Here is a 20,269-nt window from a genome sequence, read left to right as displayed (position 1 = left end):
GGTGCTGGGAACCGAACTCAGATCCTCTATAAGAGCCGTAAGTGTTCTTAACCACTGAGCCATCTCTCCTGCCCATCGTACAGGACTGTTAAAACTTAAATCTTACTGCACTAAGCGATTATCCTAACATAGGAATAATTTTGAATTTTGTGACTAGAAACAGCGATACTGAACGCTAAGCAAAGCCGTTGCCTAGCGCTCATAAATTTTAAAATTAAATATGGGAATAATTAAGGAAGAAAACGGAATTTATTTTTTAATAAGTCCACCTGGATTTTAACCGTTACCTTCCTGTGTTTTCCGTGGGTATAGTTTTTTCGTGGTTAGAGATACAAAGGACGTACAATTCTGTATAGTAAGTTTACATTGAGTCTCACGATTGATCTTTATTTTTTATTTCTGTGCAGCACGTTGTCTTCGGATCTGATGAAGCTTTGTGGCGAGGTGAAACCTAAGAACAAGGTAAGGAAAATCACGAATATTGGGCAGAGACTTTTCCACTGTCCTCCACCTAACTATTAAACTCATAGGCTTCAGGTCTCTCTCTTAGTAGAGTGGCCGTGGGAATGCTTTTACTCAAATTCTCTCACTTGAAAGTAAAAACGAGGCAATTAAATAATTTAATAGGTAAATTAGTGAATATAATTATTAGATTAAAAACTAAAATCCTTAAAAAATAAGAAATTTATTTTATAGTCTCTATTAGATAATAATTAAAAAAAATTTTTTTTTAAAAACTTCTCAGCAGAAACCTAAGCTTTTACACTGTTTATACTTGATACACTGTATTATGGAGCTGATTCTTAAGCCGTTGCTTAGCTGGGTAATAGACTCCATAAGGGCGTGCAGTATCAACCGTTTAAGTCGACGGGGTGATTGTGAAAATCCAGCACGCCAGCTTTTTGTTCGCTGGTCTTAAGTGGTTCTTCCTTTTAAGCGTTCTGAGGTTGTTTAAAATAAAAATTTAATTTTTTTTGTCTTATGCATGTAATGCATGTTTATAGGGATTTAAAACTAGGCGGTGCGCATTGTTAAATGAGAAGGAATCGCACAGCCCTGAGGCTGTATCGTTGTGCTTGACATTCAGTGGATTAACTCACGGCTTTAAGGCAGTGGGAAACAAGGAGCCCTTGCAGCACCTTGAACAAGGGCATAGACTCGCATCTTGAAAAGCAATGGCATGCAGATGGACAGGGTAGTTTTAAGGACCACCAAAGCTAATCAGGGAATGTAACTGGATAATCAGGCTCTCCCGCAGTGGCTGTCAGTGGGAGCCAGGGGTCCTGCCCTATCTCACCATGCAGTTTTGCTCATTTTGTTTTTCTTTGAATACAGGCCCAAGGCTTTCAGATTCTCCATCCCCCCCACCCTTGATAAATTTTAATTAAATATGGATTTTTAGTGTAAATTTAAATTTTTTAAAAAATACTCGTGAGGCTACTGAAAACATATCTTGTGATTTTTTTTTTTATTTTGTTGTGGATGATCAAACAATTTACCCAAACTCAAAACATTCCATTGTGGTTTGGATCCAGTGTAAGCGGAGAGGGGAGTCTTGTACAGTGATGCCAGAGAGACTTGTGAAGTGGTGGCCGCGGAACGGTCTGCACCACTGTGGTTAGGACATAGTGAGGGAGAGGTACTCTCTGCCCTAGCGCCTTTGTAATGAGGAGGCGGGCTGGAAGGGCAAAAGGTGTGCACAGGGCTTTCTCATTCCCAAATCTCAAACCCTTCTGCTGCTTGCTACTTCCGAACTGTAAAGATGCGACAGAGATCTCCTTTCCTTTTCATTCTTTGAATAACAGGGTCATTTAAGATGTAAGAAGGGCGACCGTGGTATTGTGTTAATGACAAAGAGTAAAAAGTCGAATGCAGCAGAGCAAACTCTTCAGTGGGCAGAGTAAACGCCTTATTTAGCATATAAGGAGGAATAGGTGCACCGAAAATAGAAATTAATATTAACAAAGCATTTAATGATGGGCAGTGTTAGAATTTAGTTGAAGATTACTGCAATGGGTTTTCTTTTGGCTTAATTCCTTCCCACTCCCTTTTTTCATTTCTTTGTCTTGTCTGTCTGTCCGTCAGTCTGTCTGACTGACTGACTGACTAACTGTCTTTGTGTGTGTTTCTTTCCCTCAGTCTCTCTGTATGTGTATCTGTCTGTCTGTCTGTGTCTGTTTCTCTCTGTGTGTCTCTGTTTCTCTCTGTCTCTCTGTCTCTAACTCCATCTCTCTCCTTTCTATCTGTGTCTATTTCTCTGTGTCTCTGTCTCTCTTCCTCCCTCTCTCCTCCTCCCCTTCCCCTTTCCCCTCCCCTTCCCCTCTCCTTCCCCTCTCCCTCTTTCTCTTTAAAAGCAGTTACCTGTTGAGGGAGCTGGTCACTTGTGGCTGTTTCATGACCACTGTCACTGTTGGTGACAATGATGTTAGTGACCTTTGACTGACTTTGCTACTTCTTTTGGAGTTACCACAGGCAGATGTATAGTGTCCCTGTACTTTTGCTTCCTCACTTGTAAACAAGTTACCTCTCCACACCTGACATAATGAAGAATTAGAACTGTTCCCGGCACAGATGTGCAATCCAAATGCTGGTCATTATTGTGGCCTTGAAAGGTCTTAACTGGCTAAAATGCTGCCTTGTTGCTGTCATTCGTTGTCATTCGTGTTATCTTTGACACACGTGGAAGGAAAGATGTGCTAAATGTTTTTATCTATGAATAATAATAACCACTTCTGTTCCTCAATCAAGTTCTGGGCACAAGTTTGCTTCTGATTCCATTCTCTCCATTCTCTAACTAGGCTCGAAGGAGAACCACCACTCAGATGGAGTTGCTGTATGCAGATAGCAGTGAAGTAGCCTCAGACACTAGTGCAGGAGACGCCTCCTTGCCTGGCCCTCTGACGCCTGTTGCAGAAGGGCAAGAGACTGGAATGAATACAGAGACAAGTGTCCCTTCTGCTAGGGACAAAGAGCTTCTCCCCCCATCTGGCTTACCTCCTAAGATAGGCAGCATGTAAGTCTGGCCTTGCTACACTAACTCCTCTTCTATGGCATTTTTCTTGTGTTCATTAATATGCATGCTGCTAATTTCTTATTTCTGTTTTAAAAAATGAATAATCGACTTCTGGTTTTTGAAGTCATTCCCGTTAGGTACTGATTTTTGTTTGTACACGGGTGTGTGTGTGTGTGACTGTGTGTCTATGTGCTCTTGTGCCTAGAGGAGGGCTGAAGTTGAAGTTGTATGTTATGCCCATTGGCATGGACCTTTCACAGTACTCAGAGTTCACTCTCTAGGCCAGCAAGCTTCTCCCTGGAGTTCCCTTTCCCTGCCTGCATTGGGCTGGGATTATGGGAGGGCTGCCCTACTCACCTGCTTTTTATGTAGGTCCGAGACATCCAAGTTGTTTATCATTTTTGTGCACTCAGCACTCTCCCTAGGCAGGACTCTCTCCAGCCTAACCTGTAATGTTTTAGATAGTCAAAATAATTTAATAATTTCTTTTTTTTAACTTGCTTTGTTCAATCTCCAAGTTTTAGGGTAACTCTGAGTAATCATTATAGGCACGGTATATCTAGAAACACGTTAGGTTAAAGTTATAGAAATAAACTACATGTCAACAAAAGCCTTAAAGCCTTGAGATTTGCCCCAAGTTTTCTACATTCTAGTTGTAATAACCCGGTAGGATTGTAAATTGTGGCTGACCCCTTTAAAAGGAAAAAAAATAACAAACAAACAAACAAATTATAACCTTTGCGTATTTCAGGTTTTCATATTTTATTTTAATTTAATTTTTTTTGAGACATGGTCTCACTGTGTAGCTGTGGATGTCATGGAATTTGCTATGTAGACCAGGCTAGCCTCTGGCTCCCAAGGGCTGAGATTAAAGATATGTATTACCCCAACCATCTTTCCTGACACTTTTCCTTGAAGCTGATTGTATGTCTGGGATGAATGGAGTGAATAAAGAAGGAAATCCCTATTGAAAAATATCTAAAACAGCAAAGCTCTTCTCATTAAAACAAGTGTTGTATAGCACGGAATGTATGAGCATATTCTCTTCACTTCTGTTCTGAGTGTGAGTGTGTGTGTGTGTGTGTGTGTGTGTGTTGGTAGTTTCATTAAAATTAGAACTTTATTTCCCTTTTTATACATCAGTTCTTTTTAGATGTTCATTTTTATTATTTGTATATGAGTGTTTTGCACGGGCGTGTGTCCTGGAGGTCAGAAGAACATGTCTGATACCCTGGAACCGTAGTTACAGATGCCCGTGACCCACCATGTGGGTGCCGGGGATTGAACCTGGGACCTTTGAAAGAGCAGCCAGTGCTCTTACCCACCGAGCAATCTCTCCGGCTCCCCACTTGTAAAGATTCTTAGTGATGTTTTCGCAAACTAACTCTTACGTAGCAAATGGTTTCTGATACGAGTGCACATGTGTGAGAAATATTACCCCGAAAGCAGCATGCGATGTACGGCTCCACAGATAATGCAAAGTAATGAACTTGCTACGTGTGTGTTCTCCGTGACATTCTTCCTGTTGTGAAGGCATTCCCATTACCTTCCACTCAGCAGCAGCATCTTCTAGCTTCAGTTACCAAATTAACTTTAACGACAGGATTTTCCTGCATGTGCTTATGTGATTAATGTTGGAGGCTGCTAACCAGGGTAGCCATGGCTTCCGTGCTGTGACAGGACCAGGGCACAGCAGTTTTAATCAAGGTAGTGACACCGGATGAGGGACAGCTAGAGACTTGCGTGTGTTCAGCGTTTAGTCTGCCTTGTGACAGGCACTTTAAGAACTTCAGGACTAAGTCTGTGGCCTGGAATCTCCATACAGGTAATATATCTACTTATAAATGTCTCCTTCATTCAGATTATAGACAAATGCCTTTTTTGACTTGGTCTCTTCATACAGTTTTCCTCTACATTTTCATGAGCTCGGGGGGGCTGGACTTAGGAATCCCTACACTTTCTTCTTCCCTTGTCTGAGGCGGTCTCTTGGTGCCTCAGCTGGCATGGAGCTGTGTGGCCAAGGCTAATGACTCCGCCTCCTACATGCTAAGACCCCATGCCTGTATCACCCTGTCAGACCCAGGCTCTTAGAAGTTTAAGTCTGTGCATGCGCTTGGCCCGGGAGCGCCTACAGTCCCCATGGCACCACCTTCATTTCCTTACCACGGACAGAATGCAGAATTGCTGGGATTCTTCAGACATGTGAGATTTAATGATCAGTGCCGGTTGTGGAAACTCATCCCATGTCTTTTCCTTCTAAGTGCAGCTTGCTGAGACGAGCACTGTTTATCATTGTGTCCACGCAGCTCTGAGTCCCTAAGTTTTATCTGTTCGGCAACCGCTCCACACTTCTGCTCTTAATCCCTGAAGGTTTTTGACACAGGGTCTCGTTCATTGTTATCCCAGGCTGCCTTTAAAAGATAAAATAAAATCACTGTGCAGGCCAGGATCCAGAACTATAATTCCTGTTTCTATTGAACCCAGTATCTCAATGATTGAGAATGATTGAGAAAATACGGGATGGGAGAAAAGTCAGTAACTTAAAAGTAAACCAAGCAGGCAAATTGCTCTCAAGATTGTGGAGCTGGAGTTGGCCGTTTTACCTGTGAAGTGAGAGGTCGGGCTTTTTAACTCTACGCTGTCTAACGTTGAATTTGGTTTGCCTCGTGGATGTGGAATTCAGGGTTTTACTCAAACAACCTGTTGTCCCAGTCTCTTAAATGCTGGGGTTACAAGCTCGAGCCACCACACCTAGCTTTTACAATCTAAAGTTAACGACAAGAATAGGTCATTACTAAAATATATGAAATTCCTAATGGATGTCTGAATCCAGTTCGGTAAAAATAATTGTCATTATTGGTCTTGCGTGGCTACTTATATTGCGATTCTCTTGTTTCCTTATTGTTTTATTTCTCAGATTCTAGTAGTTTTCTTCTTGTAAAACTTTAAAGTAATTTTCCTTCAGATCGAACAATTTCTGACAAAACCTGGGTCCTTAAACTATCTATCCTGCTTATTTGGCAATATTATTAATGTTCACATTAAAGATACAGACTTGCACATAATTAATAAAACTGCTAACTTAAAAATTTGTGATCGTTGAGCTCCTAACAATGAAAAGTAAGTCATGTATTTTCCTATTCGAGATCCCCCCCCAACAAGAAATAAATTTAGAGCTTTTAGATCAGATTGACTGTCGAGGTTTTTAAATGTAGACATCTTAAAAATAATTAAAATAAAAACGGGCAAGTAAGTAAGTAAAAAGATAATTAAAATTGTTTCCTATTGTAGTTCCAGGCAGCCATCTGTATCAGAAAAAAAAGTACCAGAGCCTTCCCCTGTAACAAGGAGAAAGGCATATGAGAAAGCAGACAAAGCAAAGACCAAGGAGCAGAAACAGTAAGTCCAAGTCCTCAGTCCTTTTCATCTACTCGGTGGCTTAAAGGTCCCCTGCAGCCGACGCTGGCCGGCTGGCCGCAGGGCAGCTGCTGACTGTGTGCTTATGCTGGCTTCGCATACACGAGAGAGAACTCTTGGCTTGGCTAACGGTCTTCTGGCTTCACGGTCACACGTCCACCGTTCATATACTTGAACGCTTTCCTCCCTGTGCACACCACTAACACTTTCCTCAGTTATTTCCCTGTATCCCTGAACGCACTACTATGCTTTCTGACTAAAAGCTATCGAGCCCCCCTTTCAAATTGTCTTCCGTGAAATTTCAAAAATTAATTTCACCTGTCCTCTGAAACGGACTTGCCCTTCTCCCTCCCTCAAGTGACCATAGACTCTGTATTGCTAAGACGGCACGGCGTGGGGGACATTTCCTTCCTTCTCACATTCGGACTGTTGACGTCATCCTCAGTCATCTCTTTCCTGTTTCCTGGGGGTTAGTTAGCGGTGCAGAGTATAGACTGCCGCACCCTTTGCAGGGGTGCTCATCAACGACACCACCACCACAACTCACAGAAGTTGAGTGAATTAACATCATCCTGTAAAACACCCCAACCTCCTTATTTATCCCAAATGCTATTTGGGGGAGATGGGTTCATGGCAGAAAGCACCTGTGCCCGTCTGCACTGAGATATCAGGAAACTTACTGTATTCTTTTGCTTCGTTAACCTAAAGACGTGTTCATATATTTTCTGTCCCTCAGAGGACAAATCTTATACCCCCACTCTCTTCTCCTGTGCCTAGAAATAACTTAACTCCTTTTCTACATTGACCATCGGTGGAGCTGACTTGACTGGCCCGCTAGCTTTCCTTCTATTCATCCTTGCTTTCTGTAGCTTTAAAGAAGGGAGTCGCCTCTTTCCTGGAGCCCAGGGTCTCAGGAGTTGTTGAGAAACGGTAGACTGGAGAAAACGAATGACTTAAAAGTCAACTGATTAGGCCAGTTGGTCTTGAGCGCTTTGGGCCAGCCTCTTCCCCTGCACAGCAAGCAGCTTGCTCTCAACTCTATTTAGATTTGTAATGAAGTTGGGCTTGCCTCGCAGATGAGGATTTTGGATCTCACTAGGGTGACTCTTCTCTCCACTGCCGGCTTCTTGACTTCTTGTGGCCAGTGTGACCAAGTGCGGCAAAATTGTTTTCTTACAATTTGTTCGGAGAGCATAATCTCCACCCCCCGCCCCCAGAAAAAGGAATTCTATCAATAAAAAGAATTTTTTTTACAAAGCATGTTTCTAGAACGTTCCTAACAAAGCATAACCAACTAAAGCCACCTGTTCAATGTTCTTTTTTCTTGTAGCTCAGATTCTGGCGCTTCCGAGACTAGCCTCTCACCTCCTTCCTCCCCACCAAGCCGGCCCCGTAACGAACTGAATGTGTTTAATCGCCTTACCGTTTCTCAGGGAAGTGCGCCAGTTCAGCAGGATAAGTATGTCGTGGAAGAGAGCCCTGGCCTCCCACCCTGGACTCCGTACCCCCTAGAACAGTCCGTGCGGACCTTTTGCCCGAGCTGTTTGGGAGGTGGAGTCCACCATATTTTTGTACCTTTTTTTTTTTTTTTTATGGAAAGGAGCCGTGTGGCCAGACTTAAGAGATCATTTCCCTGCTGAACGCTGCTCCCCTCAGTGCACGGCTGTGCTTTCAGTTCTCGTCTCGCCTAGTCCTGTGCAAGGAAATTAGAATTAAAAAACAAACAAACAAACAAAAAAAAGAATCTTCGAACATTCGATGTTGTCCAAAAACTTATTTGGAACTCCCAGCTTCCCTAAGCTCCCCAAAAGTGTCTAACTCCGACAGACTCTATTGGAAATGTGGCGAAGGTGTCACCGTTGGTAGACAAGACAGCTTACAAAGGCCGCATGCTCCTAACATTTGGGGGTCCTAGATAAATCTCCCGTAAGCTCCAGTGATTGTGTTATCCGAATCAAACATGGCCCTCGTGGTTGGAGGATGTGGGACTGGAAGGCTAGGATGTGGAGAGAGGCTAGGATGTGGAAAAATATCGTTTTTTTTTTTTAAACTAACGTAGAAGTAAAAAGGTGTCCCCGTGCTGAGCCAGGACCTTTCTTCTAAAAAGTCAGTGATCATGTGACTGTCGTGATGTAGTCGTGTGCCCTGGCTTGTCTGCTTGCCATTCGAATAACCCCTTTGTGAGTGTATGCACTTAACATCCTCCCTCCTCCCAGCCACAAGCGGTTGGCTTCCTGTGCTGTTATCGTCCCGCATGCCACATCTCCGAAATTTATAGGCTGCCATTTAAAAAGTTCTGTCTAATACTGCTTAGATCGGACTAAATGGCTCTATAAATGTAATTATACGCATTATTTGGAAATCATTTTTTAATCCGCTCGATTCACAAATCAGTTACTTAGATATTCCTTCTTAATTTTTTTAAAAATGTACTCACCAGAGGGCATGCCCTTTAAATTGACCCAGAAAGGCAAATATTGTGCTAGTGAACAAAGCAGCCCTTGCTGTCAGTCAGCTGGCCCATCATGGAGGAGGGTAGGGCACTAGTAAACATATCGCAGAAGTCCGTTTTCACTACTATCTGAAGACTTGGTAAATTCCAGGTACTCTTCATTCACAATAGTTCTAAAACCTTCTGTCACATGCAGGATATGGTGGCTCACACGTGTAACCCAGCACTTAAGATGCTGAAATGGGGGACTGGGGGGCAGACTGTACATCCAAGGCCAGATTGGGCTACATAGTGGCTTTCAGAACAATCTGGGGTACAGATTAAGACCTGTCTCGCCTTTTCTTTTCTGTCAGTCTTAACAATCTTAATAATCTCCTCGTGGTCTACTATTTCGTTATAAATATATTTAATGGACAGCACTAATTTTATGGCTATTATCCCCATAAGTAATATATTGATTCAACTGAACTCATGCTTTGAAAATTCCCTTCTTCTTGTCTGCCTTTCTTTGAGCCCCGTTTTGCAGACTGTCATTTTTCATCCATGCCATGCGGACCTCACAGTTTGGCTCTCCACGGGTTTCAGGCCACCGCTACCTTCCCCATTCTCCCCAGGTCACTACACAGTTTTAAGTTCCTAACAGCCAGTGCACTGCAGTCCGCCGGGTGGAGTGCAGGAAGTGTCTTACCTAACCAGTTATTACGGAGGGACCTCTTAGTCAGAACTCTGGTTTTGGAAATAAGTTAAAACCACGGGTTTTTAAACTTGCAAATATAGAATGAATTTGCCAAACTTCCACACTAGAACCTAGCTAAAACAGCAATTACCAAGCTAATTCCGTGCAGAGTTACTAGAACGTTCTTTTTGAGGTAGTCATCAAATTCAGCCTTGCAGTGACGTTGTTACTGTTCCTCGCTGGTTCCTGAGTTTAAGCGGAGGTGGAATCTATGGGTTAGTAATAGGTACAGAGTTTCTGTCCCCTAAACTTGGTGGAAAACCAAAAGCTGCCAGCCCCCTCCCCTTGTGTCTCATTTAACTATTCTTCAAACTTGCCGATTTCCGATGCAAACAGAAAGGGAGTGTTTACAAAATTCCGTTCTCCACACTGCTGGTTTCAGTCTGTTGTCAGTGTCTTGCCTGTTTGGATATCTGTTCTTTTTCCTCACGACTCTAACTCTTTCACTGTAGGTCTGATGAAAGTGACCCCTCTTTGTCGGAGGTACACAGGTACTCTCTTCCTCTTTCTCCTATGTCCCTGAATTCCACTGCTGTCCTAAACGCTGCCTAGGATTCCTGAGCAAATCTAAAAAAGCTCAGTTTTTTTTTTTTTAATTGCATGCATAGCTCACTGTAAACCTTGTAAGAGCACTAATATTTTAAAGCGTTAGTTTCAATGTATCCCGTGAGTTTATCTTGTGACGTAGAAGGCAAATACTTGTGGAAGCGTAGAGGCTTATTTGTTGTTGCCTGTATAACAAGATAATCATGGAAAGGATAATCATGTGTCACCACTCCCAAGGTCAGAAGGATGGGACCTTAGGGCTGAGCAGTCCTGCTGCTTCTAAGGCTAGGAGCTGCGTGGGTGTCTTTTCCTGTGGGTTTAAGCAATTAGAAGTAAAAGGTTTATTTTGTAACCGCATACTAGATTCTAAAAAGTATACAGTCGTGACAAAATCGGAAGAAAATCTTATATCTAATTTTTTAAAACTGATAAATGAAGTTTAAAAAAAATAGCATTACCGTTTTTTCATGTTACGGATTTGGGAAGGGACTTTATTTCTTTCTCTTTTTCTCTTGTTCCCTCCCTCCACACTTACCCATTTGTCTCCTCTTTCCCTTGTTTTCCTTGTCTTATGGTCATTTTTCTGAACATCAGCAGATCCTCCAGAAGGTAGGCAGGGGAAGGGAGAAGAAATTAATCTCGAAGTATTATCCACTGGTTTGCATGGGAAAAAATGAGAGCATTTTTCTTTTTCCTCTCCACTCAGATCAACTTTCATACACATTTACATAATTTAGTCTAAGTTAAAGAAATGTTTTAATGGTCATTTTTATATTTCAGGATGTGAACAGATTAATGAGGAGACAATAAAAATACCTTATGCGTACTTTCAGAACCCATATTTCCCCATCATCTTAGTGGTGACTGAGAGAAAAATATTAACAGCCCTAATATGCTGAATGGTTTAGAACACTGTAATCACCTAGTGAATACTTGGAATACGTTTACCTTTCAGCACTGAGATTAATTTCCTTCAGAACGCTAGATAACCAGTGGTATTGACAGCTGTCTCAGAGGGATGCAGAAAGACTGGAGTTTCGAATCTCCAGCGCGCGCGCCCGCAATGCCCGGGCAGCTGTAGAGGCCTATGACTGGGCAGCACTAGGGGAGCAGAGACAGAGGACCCTGGCGCAGAGCAGCAGAAATAGTGAGAGATTTGCCTCAGCACACAAGGCGGAAAGACACCTGACCACAGCCTTAGGCCTGCTCATATTGTGACACTTGTGCCTGTCCCCAGTGGCGTGAGCCCACACATGTGGGAGCATGCAAACATATATGCATGTCACACATACGTGTGCAGGAACAAAGACTGTGTAAGAGTAACAAAAGCTCCCTGCTTCCCTGGAAGTTAGCTGGGCTAGGCATGTTAGCTTGGTACCCCATGTTGTGTCGGGAGGCACAACTGGTCCCCTGGCCTGTTCCTTTATGTGGTATCAGGAGACGCGGTGTTGGCCAGCTCAGTGGTTTTACTGTGCAGCTGTGTTCTCGGGATGGTTTGCGTCACTGAGTCACAAACAGCTCTCACACTGCTAACACGGTTTTGTAGTTACTTCTTCTCTATGTGTACAGTGACCGTAGCATCTTCCAGAAGGATAACACTCCTTAAATGCTCAAAGCATGTCTGCAAACTTCACAGCGCTCAGAGTAGCGTTTCTCCCATTTCAGTTTTCATTTGTTTAAATTCTTACATTACAAACAAGTTACGGGAATTGATTCCAATCTGAAATTTTGCATGCAGGCAAATAAATTGGAATATACATACATACATACATACATACATACATACATACATACATACATACACACACATTCATATATACATATGTATATATGTATATTTATCTTTGTATATCCAGAGATAATCTCCAGGATCCCTTTTGGAGATATGGAATTTCTTTCACTCCAAAGTTTAAAAAAAAAGAAAAGAAAGAAAAGAAAAAGAAGAAGACAAGGAACTACAGTATAACAAGACCTTAAATAATGTTCTTAAAATTAGCCTGTTTACCTCCTGTATGTTTCTATCCATTGTGGGTTTTTTTTTTCTTTTTTTTTTTTTGCCAGCTTCATTCAGCTATATGAGACCTAATTTAGTCTCTTTTGTGTGTATATGTGACACCACTCTAAATATTTTAGTTTCACAATTATGTCCGTTTCCCCACACACACATACTTCTATCATCTTGACAGTTTTATTTTATTTTTTCCTGAAGTTGGAAAGATTCTAGTGTTTGGTGTTCATAAAACACAGCATCTAGAGCTAAATAAAGTCCATTCCTGAGGCGGTCTGAGCAGAATGCAGATGGCCTGGCATGACGTCCTACTGTGTTTACTTCTTGAGCAAACCCTTGGCAATTTCGATAGAGAAACCACAAATAGTTTCGCTTTACCTTAAACTCGACAGGCACCACCCTCTCTCTAGAAGTTAGTCTTCTTTTATTTTTAAAAATTTTTATTGCATATTTTATTTATTTACATTTCAAATGTTATCCTCTTTCTTGGTTCCCTCTGGAAAGCCCCCCCCATCTTAGCCCTCCACCCCTTACCTTCATGAGGATGCTCTCCCTCCCGATTCCCTGCCCTGACATTTCCTTACACTGGGGCATCGAGCCTTCCCATGACCAAGGGCCTCTCCTCTCATTGATGTCTGACAAGGCCATCCTCTGCTACACATGCGGATGGAGCCATGGGTCCATCCCTGTGTACTCTTTGTTTGGTGGTTTAGTCCATGGGAGATATGATTCTCTCCTATCTTTGACTGTAGGATAGGTTTAAATTTTACCCAGTGATCATGTTAATGCTGCACATAACTGACATCCTGTTTGGGTAATCCCCCCCCAGGCAATCCAGTACAATATCCTCCTATTAAGTTATCAATTTAATTAGCAAGCTGCTTCTGTTATTAGAGCCAGTGAAGGATTGCTTAAATCCCAAAGGTCTTCCAGATTGACCCTTTGCCCCTGGTGTGCCTTCTTCAAGCACACGAGTTCCACAGTTACATCACTCTTTCTGACAGGCATCCTCTGATGGACTTTATCAGAGTCATCGTGTATCCTCGTTCATCATCTACAAACCCTCCAGGGAGCAACCCCCTAAGATTGGCGAGTGTGTTATGTCTTAAACTGATGGGCATTTACTTTTAAAAAGTGTTTATGATGATTTGTCCGATATTTTTCCATGTGAGGCTCAACCAGAAGTTAATATCTGGGGGTTTTTTTGAGGTGGTTCTGCCCCCTTTATTGATCTTTGATTTCTAAGAGCGCTTAGGGTGATGTTTTCCTCCTCTATGGAATTGTCCTTCAGAGAATTATGAGTAGCAATGCTAACAGTTTCAAAACAGAAACATTTGACGTTGTAGCTCACAGCAAGAAGAATTAGCAACATGTTTGAGTGACCGATGTGTGTTTGAGTGACCGTTTCTGGCCGTCTTCCCTCCTCCCGATGCTCATTTGCATTCATAAACCCCTTGAACGTCAGGGGCACACAGGGCACTGATAACCTTTTTGGTCTCCAGTGCATGGCCCCCCCTCAGACCAGACAGACGCTCATGAGGAGGAATACTGTAGGATACAGAGATAGTTATCTGTAAGCCGTTCCCCGAGTTACATCTTTCACTTTAAAATCTTTGAGATCATCAAAGGTTTTCTTCCCACCCCTTTAAGTTGCTGATGCCAGAACATCACCATTTCCCTAAATGCCTTTCTATCCATATTTCTATTTTTTTTCCCCATTTTTCTTTGAGAACTGCTTTCTGTGTGCCTTAGGTCTCATGTGTCACGCTTTGTCCAGTACATTCTTTTTAGGCTTAGAATTTCATTCTGCTCGATGTAAAGTCATGGCTTTGAGTCACTCATTTCTACTTCCTTGTTGGTCAGACCAAGGAAGAACTGTCAGAGGAGGGATGGAGCGGTTAGGAAGAAAATCCAGTCATGTCATTCCATCCTCTCAGTGCTTGTGGAACTGGTTACTGGCGGACACCCAATGAGTTCCGCCCTGCTGTCGCTTCTCACGTTACCCACTTCCTTGTGACTAAAAGAATCAAGGGAACAGTCTGGATATTATTAATTGCTTATAAGGGATTTTTAAGGAAACTGTGGGGAGGGGGGAAGTAAACCTAGTTTAATAATAGAGATACTGAAGTCGATCTTTCCCCCCACCTCAGGGGCATTATCAACCCATTTCCTGCCTGCAGAGGAATCAGAGCGTCTTCCCTTCAGTGTGTTCACATAGCTGAGGGGCACACAAAAGCTGTGCTCTGCGTGGATTCTACTGATGACCTTCTCTTCACTGGATCAAAAGGTGCTAGAAATGGCTGGGAAAGATGGCTCAGTGGTGAGGGCTGCCCCGGGGTCTTCTATAGGATTTTTAGTTGTTGCCAACTCCCAAGTCATGCAGCCCACAACTGCCAGAAACTCCAGTTTCTGGGAATCTGGCGCCCTCTTCTGGCCTTCACACACACCTGCACTCATGTGCACATACCTCCACATAAACACGCATGCACACGAAATGAACTTAAGAAACAGTGCTGGTAACCATCCAATGCTCACATGTATCTATTTAAAAATAGCTTTTAAACAGGATTATGAAAAGACTATTTAATTCAAGTGAATCCGATAGGCCGGTTTGAGGATCTAAATTGCACAAAATCTAAAAATCTCTGGTTAGTAGGGAAGGGAGTGAATCCGCTGTTTAGTTCTGTGAATGCAGTTGGTGAGAGAATGCTTCTCCCTTTGGTGATTGACACCGAGTACCACGTTCTAGATTTTTGAAATGGATGGTATTGGAGATTTATAAGAGATAATTAAAATTTACAGCGTGGCAAAAACTCAGTAGCAGCCACCATTTCTTAGTACCACATCAGAGGTTGTGAGCCATGACACAAATATGCATTAATACCACAGCTCCCGTGAGCTACATGCTGTAGCCTCATGTTACAGATGAAGGAACTCAAGAAAGTAAAATGGTTTTTCTGTGTTAATTTAGCTAGTAGATTTAGAGACCTCCAACCCTGCACCCTTAGACCCTTTGCTGCGTTTAAGAAACTAAAACAATGGGGCAGATAGCAGACCTCCTTCTCTTTGTTTGTTCCCTTTACCTACCTTGACTATGAAATTACCACAGACATTCAAGGCTGCCCTATGGTGCTTAGTTCAGGAAAATTGCAAAGTACCCTCATCCTTTGCTGTTTCGTTCCCACGGTGGGATGTTGTTTAAATAATTTTTGCTGGTAAAAAAGCCTAAAATAGTTCATATGTCTTCTGCTTTCTTTGTTTCAGATCGTACTTGTAAAGTTTGGAATCTCGTGACTGGACAGGAAATTATGTCATTAGGGGTTCACCCCAACAACGTTGTGTCTGTAAAATACTGTAATTACACCAGTCTAGTCTTCACAGTGTCAACATCTTATATTAAGGTGTGGGATATCAGAGAGTCAGCGAAGTGCATTCGAACATTAACGTAAGTACTTTTTGAGAACAGCGTGAAGAGTGAATAGTTCTGTTGTTTTTATAAAATACAATAGAATATAAGGCTGCGTATGTATTTTAGTTTTTTTAAAAATACCTAGCTAATCCTCAGAGGATGCTTAAGTGTTCACATAAACGCGCAGACACAATATGGCAGGAAATCTTAGAGCACAACAAAGAATGGAGCGTGAGAACGAAAAGGTGGATTGGACTCTGCTTTTACCAAGTGTGGATTTCGTCTTTTCCCTTTCCCAAGCGCTGAGGCCATGCTCAAGCACACTGTTTACTACTTTAAGGAATTACGTGACTTAAATAAGTATCAGTCGTTGGAAGATGGCTGGTCGTTGTTGGTAGAAAGGAAGTATTTACAACCTTTCACTAACCTTGAAATAACCAAGCGCCTTTTAGGATGGGCACACTTCCTGTGTTGCAGCTAGCAGGAGTGTTCTAACTACAGCTTGTGTTGGACAGTCAGGGCAAGAGTCCTTTCTCACTGTGTGCTGTTTTAATGTCTGAAAACTACAAAACGAATAATTAGTATTTTGATTGTAAAATTGACATTCCTTCCCCTTTTCCTGAATCAAAATTGAAGTGAACTCAGTAACTGTATACATGAGGAAAGAGAACGTTGAATTAGTTTCTAATTAACAGTAGAGATTGCTAGCTGTTAAGAGTTCCTTACTCCAGAGTCCCTGTTTCCTTCCCTGGATAGGACGCCCGATCGTTCCAGAAGTTCTGCAGAGAAAGAATTCCCTATCTCCAGTTAGAAAGGTCTCAGTTGAAGCTGCTCATTATTGTCAAGACAGAAAGATTGGTTTTTAACCTTGTATTTTAAATGTTATCAGGGAAAAGATTTCAAAGTTAGAAACAACTCGTCATGTAAATTTTTTAGAGGAAATACAAGTAAACTGCGGGTAACTTTTCAAAAACCAAGTGGAGGGTCTATTCGACTAAAGATGGCAGTAGTTGAAATGTCCCACTCAGCGTTCTTAATCTTAGAAAACAATTCTGATATACGAATGAATACTGGTGAGCCAGGCCAGCAGAGGGCTCAGGCAAACTACAGGAGACTGTACTGCCCCTGAGTCATTGCAATATTCATTGAGATTTAATCTAGGACCCAGGGTCATTCATAAAGGATGTTTTAGTCTTCTCTGTCTTATGACATGGGGTTTTGTAGCATAATAGACACACACATTAAGAATTTAAACCGTAGCATCCTGGTTTTTTCATACACATGTTCTCTTAGTTGGCCAATACTCATTCTTGGTGTGACCAAGTGCTGGATACTGTGTCAGGCTCCATGCATGCAAGTGGCCGTGAGCCGAGGTAGGTCCTGCTGTTGACTACAGAGAGGCTCTTAAGAACTCAGCTGCCAGCCAAGCTCGGATCTGAAAACACAACTTCCTTTACTTTGCCTTGTACCTACTAGGTCTTCAGGCCAAGTTACTCTGGGAGAAGCTTGTTCTGCAAGCACCAGCCGGACAGTGGCTATTCCTTCCGGAGAGAGCCAGATCAATCAAATTGCACTAAACCCAACTGGCACATTCCTCTACGCGGCCTCTGGAAATGCTGTCAGAATGTGGGACCTCAAAAGGTAGCGCTTTTAGAGACTGTATCTCATGTGTATGTCAAACGAAGCTTTCGAAACTGATGACATTAATGCTTGTGGAATTTGGTTTCCACATGTCCTCTAGTTCACATTTTTTTTGTTTGTTTGCTTGTTTGTTTGGGAGACAGTTTCTCTGTGTTGCCCTGGCTATCCTATAACTCGCTCTGTAGACCAGGCTGGCCTTGAACTGAGAGATTCACCTGCCTCTGCCTCCGCAGTGCTGGGATTAAAGGCACCACCAATGCCCTTTCTGGCTCACATCTTAAAAAAAATGTTTCAACCTATATTTCATTTTGGGTAGAGCCATACAATTTACATATTCAATGGGGGCGAAAAAGGAGTGATTTGATAAGATTTAAGCAGAATTGTTTCTTTAATTGCTTTATTAGTACAAATCTATGTTTTAGTATCAGAACTAAATACAGGTTTAGTTTAACAAAATGACTAGAAAACAGTTTTTAAGGAACCGTATTATTAACGTCCTAGAAGTTAAAGGCATTGCTGTATTCCAGCAGCTTGCTCTGAGATAGGACTGCCATATAAACTCATTACCTTCTGACAACTGATGGCATGTGTTAATAGAAAAGGAGTTGGAGAGGGAGGAGGGAGTTCTTGCTATTTAGCTCAGCGTGCCCTGGAACTTCCTGAGTTCAAAAGAAGGTTGGGTCAACAGCCATGACCCACCATGCCTTGGTAGCCTTGTTTATTCTTCCACCTGTCAGATATCTAGTCTACCCATGTTCAGTCTTAATAATGAATAATGAAAAGGCTCTCCTATTTCTCATACACGCAGTAGCACACAGATGTGGATGCATACAGATATGTTACATACGTACATATGTGGATGGTGTATGTGCATGTGTTGTATGTAATATGTGCATGTATAGAATAAAATAACCTCACTTTGATAGCCTCATTGATGTTGTAAGTAGTGATATCAATATCTTATTCAATTACACATAGAGTCTTAGAAAGATTAGTCATTGAAGGTGACTTTCATACATTCATATATTTAATAGATTGAAGTTTATTTGTAGGGGTTAAGATTATCTCTTGACAATTTCTCAGAATTTGGTGTGATTCATACGTTACATTAAACTTTGGGATAGGATCTAAGTAGTTCCCAGCTTCTGTCATAGGATATTAGTTTGGCCATTTCTATTTAGTCAACGCAGAGTTTCAAGAGGCAGGATCTGAAATTGAAAGGAAAATCAATGAATAATATTGTGAGCAAACATAGATTGTATGAGTCTTCTTCCACCTTGCTGTGAAGCGCTCTCAACGGTCGTTTTGTTTCTCTTTAAAGGTTTCAGTCTACAGGAAAGCTAACAGGACACCTGGGCCCTGTTATGTGCCTTACGGTAGACCAGATCTCCAACGGACAGGACCTAATCATCACGGGCTCAAAAGACCACTACATCAAAGTGTGTATGAGAAGAGTTTAAATTACATTTTCTTGAGTGATAGGTTTGAAGTATTCACTAATCTAAGCCCTGCCCCACTTCTCTTTTCTTTCTCCTCGTAACCATTGAGGTTAATTGGGTTTTTGCTTTGCAAGAGAGCAGGTGGGGATTATTTACTGGATCGTGGGTGACTTGCCCTGATCCTCAATGATTATGCTATTTAGCATAGATACTCCCCCTCCTCCAGTAAGTATTAGCTGTCGATTGCTCCTTGGGGAGGGGGAGGAGGCTCACGAATGCCTCCCTCATCTATGACTAGTGTTGAGAGGCCACAGGCTTCAGAAGGTCTTTTGCAGATATCCAGAGCTGCTGTGAGTTTCTGAGCTCACTGGCCAGGTCAGGTCTAGAAGACAGTGTTTCACAGCCCTCCCCATCCTCTAGCTCTCTCTTTCTGCCCCCCTCTTCTGCGATGTTTCTTGCGCATTGCAGGTGTGAACTGGATGTTCTTCTTGCACCTGACATGGTGCAGCAGTCACTTTTTCTCAGAACTTTGCAAGATCACTTTCTCTTAACCAGTCACCTAGCCCCCAATTTTACCCTTTGCTTCTTTTGTTTTTGCAATCTTTTCTTTATTTGTAGTTACTGATTTGGTTGTTTTTGTTTTGAGAAAGGGTCTTAGGTAGTTTGTGCTGGCCTTGAACTCGCTCTGTGGTCAAAATGACTTGGACAACTAGTCTTACAGCATCTAGCTCTCAAGTGTAGGGACTGTAAATGGGTACCACTACACCTAGTGTCCTAGTTTACTTCTCTGTTGCTGTGATAAAATTTCTGACCAAAACCTACTTGGGGAAAAGAGAGTTGATTGCATTATTGATTATAGGCCAGCATTAAGGGAACACAAGGCAGGGACTCAAGGTAGGACTCTGGAAGTAGGAACTGAAGTAGAGACCACAGGAGAATACTGCTTATGGGCTTTCTCCATGCTCATGGTTAGCTAACTTTCTTACACAGGTAGCTTCTTATACCTTTCTTATACATCCATAGGCTAACGAGCCTATGGATGGTACCACTCCAAATGGTCTCTTCCACATCAATTGTAAATTATGGAAATGATCCACAGACATGTGCACAGGCCCATCTTATGGAGGCAATTAGTTCCTCAGTTGATGTTCCTTCTTCCCAGATGCGTCAAGTTGACAACCGAGATTAGTCATCACACCCAATTGTATCCTGTTCTAAGGACTGACACTGGGCTTCATACATTCTAGTCAAGAACTGTACCCACTGAACTATATCTGCGTTGACTGATTTTTGATATTAATCAATCATAGGTTGTCTTTTTCAACCATGCAAAGGTGAAAAGGTTGGGAGGGTAGCTTTGGGAAGGTGAAGAAGGAATCTGGGATTGGCATACCACCTGATTTTAGCGGAATAACACAATTTACATATTTCAACCTCAAATACATCCATACGTCATGTCTTCAGCTTTGAGTGTCTCATTTGTTTATTCAGACATGAAAAAAGACCTAATTGCTTTCCTTGAAGTTTGCAGAAGATGTGATGTGCAAATCAAGTGTGTAAAACAGGGCCAAGGGTGTTCCTCAGAGTCCTTTCCCACAGTTAATGCAG

The 20,269-nt window shown here is 42.1% G+C and overlaps 1 protein-coding gene across 1 annotated transcript in view; it reads left to right on the top strand.

The window, feature by feature from the left end:
- The window catches only part of Kif21a (kinesin family member 21A), a 115,692-nt gene that overhangs the window by 91,242 nt on the left and 4,181 nt on the right, over window positions 1-20,269 (top strand). Inside the window, exons 26-35 of the mRNA XM_032885321.1 lie at window positions 408-462; window positions 2,799-3,013; window positions 6,305-6,412; window positions 7,761-7,889; window positions 10,071-10,109; window positions 10,759-10,773; window positions 14,323-14,459; window positions 15,437-15,617; window positions 17,058-17,222; window positions 18,544-18,661. Coding sequence (XP_032741212.1) covers window positions 408-462; window positions 2,799-3,013; window positions 6,305-6,412; window positions 7,761-7,889; window positions 10,071-10,109; window positions 10,759-10,773; window positions 14,323-14,459; window positions 15,437-15,617; window positions 17,058-17,222; window positions 18,544-18,661 — 1,162 coding nt within the window. The remainder of the gene's footprint in view (window positions 1-407; window positions 463-2,798; window positions 3,014-6,304; window positions 6,413-7,760; window positions 7,890-10,070; window positions 10,110-10,758; window positions 10,774-14,322; window positions 14,460-15,436; window positions 15,618-17,057; window positions 17,223-18,543; window positions 18,662-20,269) is intronic.

The sequence above is a fragment of the Rattus rattus genome, chromosome 1, assembly GCF_011064425.1.
Source record: "Rattus rattus isolate New Zealand chromosome 1, Rrattus_CSIRO_v1, whole genome shotgun sequence".
NCBI classification, from domain to species: domain Eukaryota; kingdom Metazoa; phylum Chordata; class Mammalia; order Rodentia; family Muridae; genus Rattus; species Rattus rattus.
This window is presented reverse-complemented; position numbering and strand designations above follow the sequence as displayed.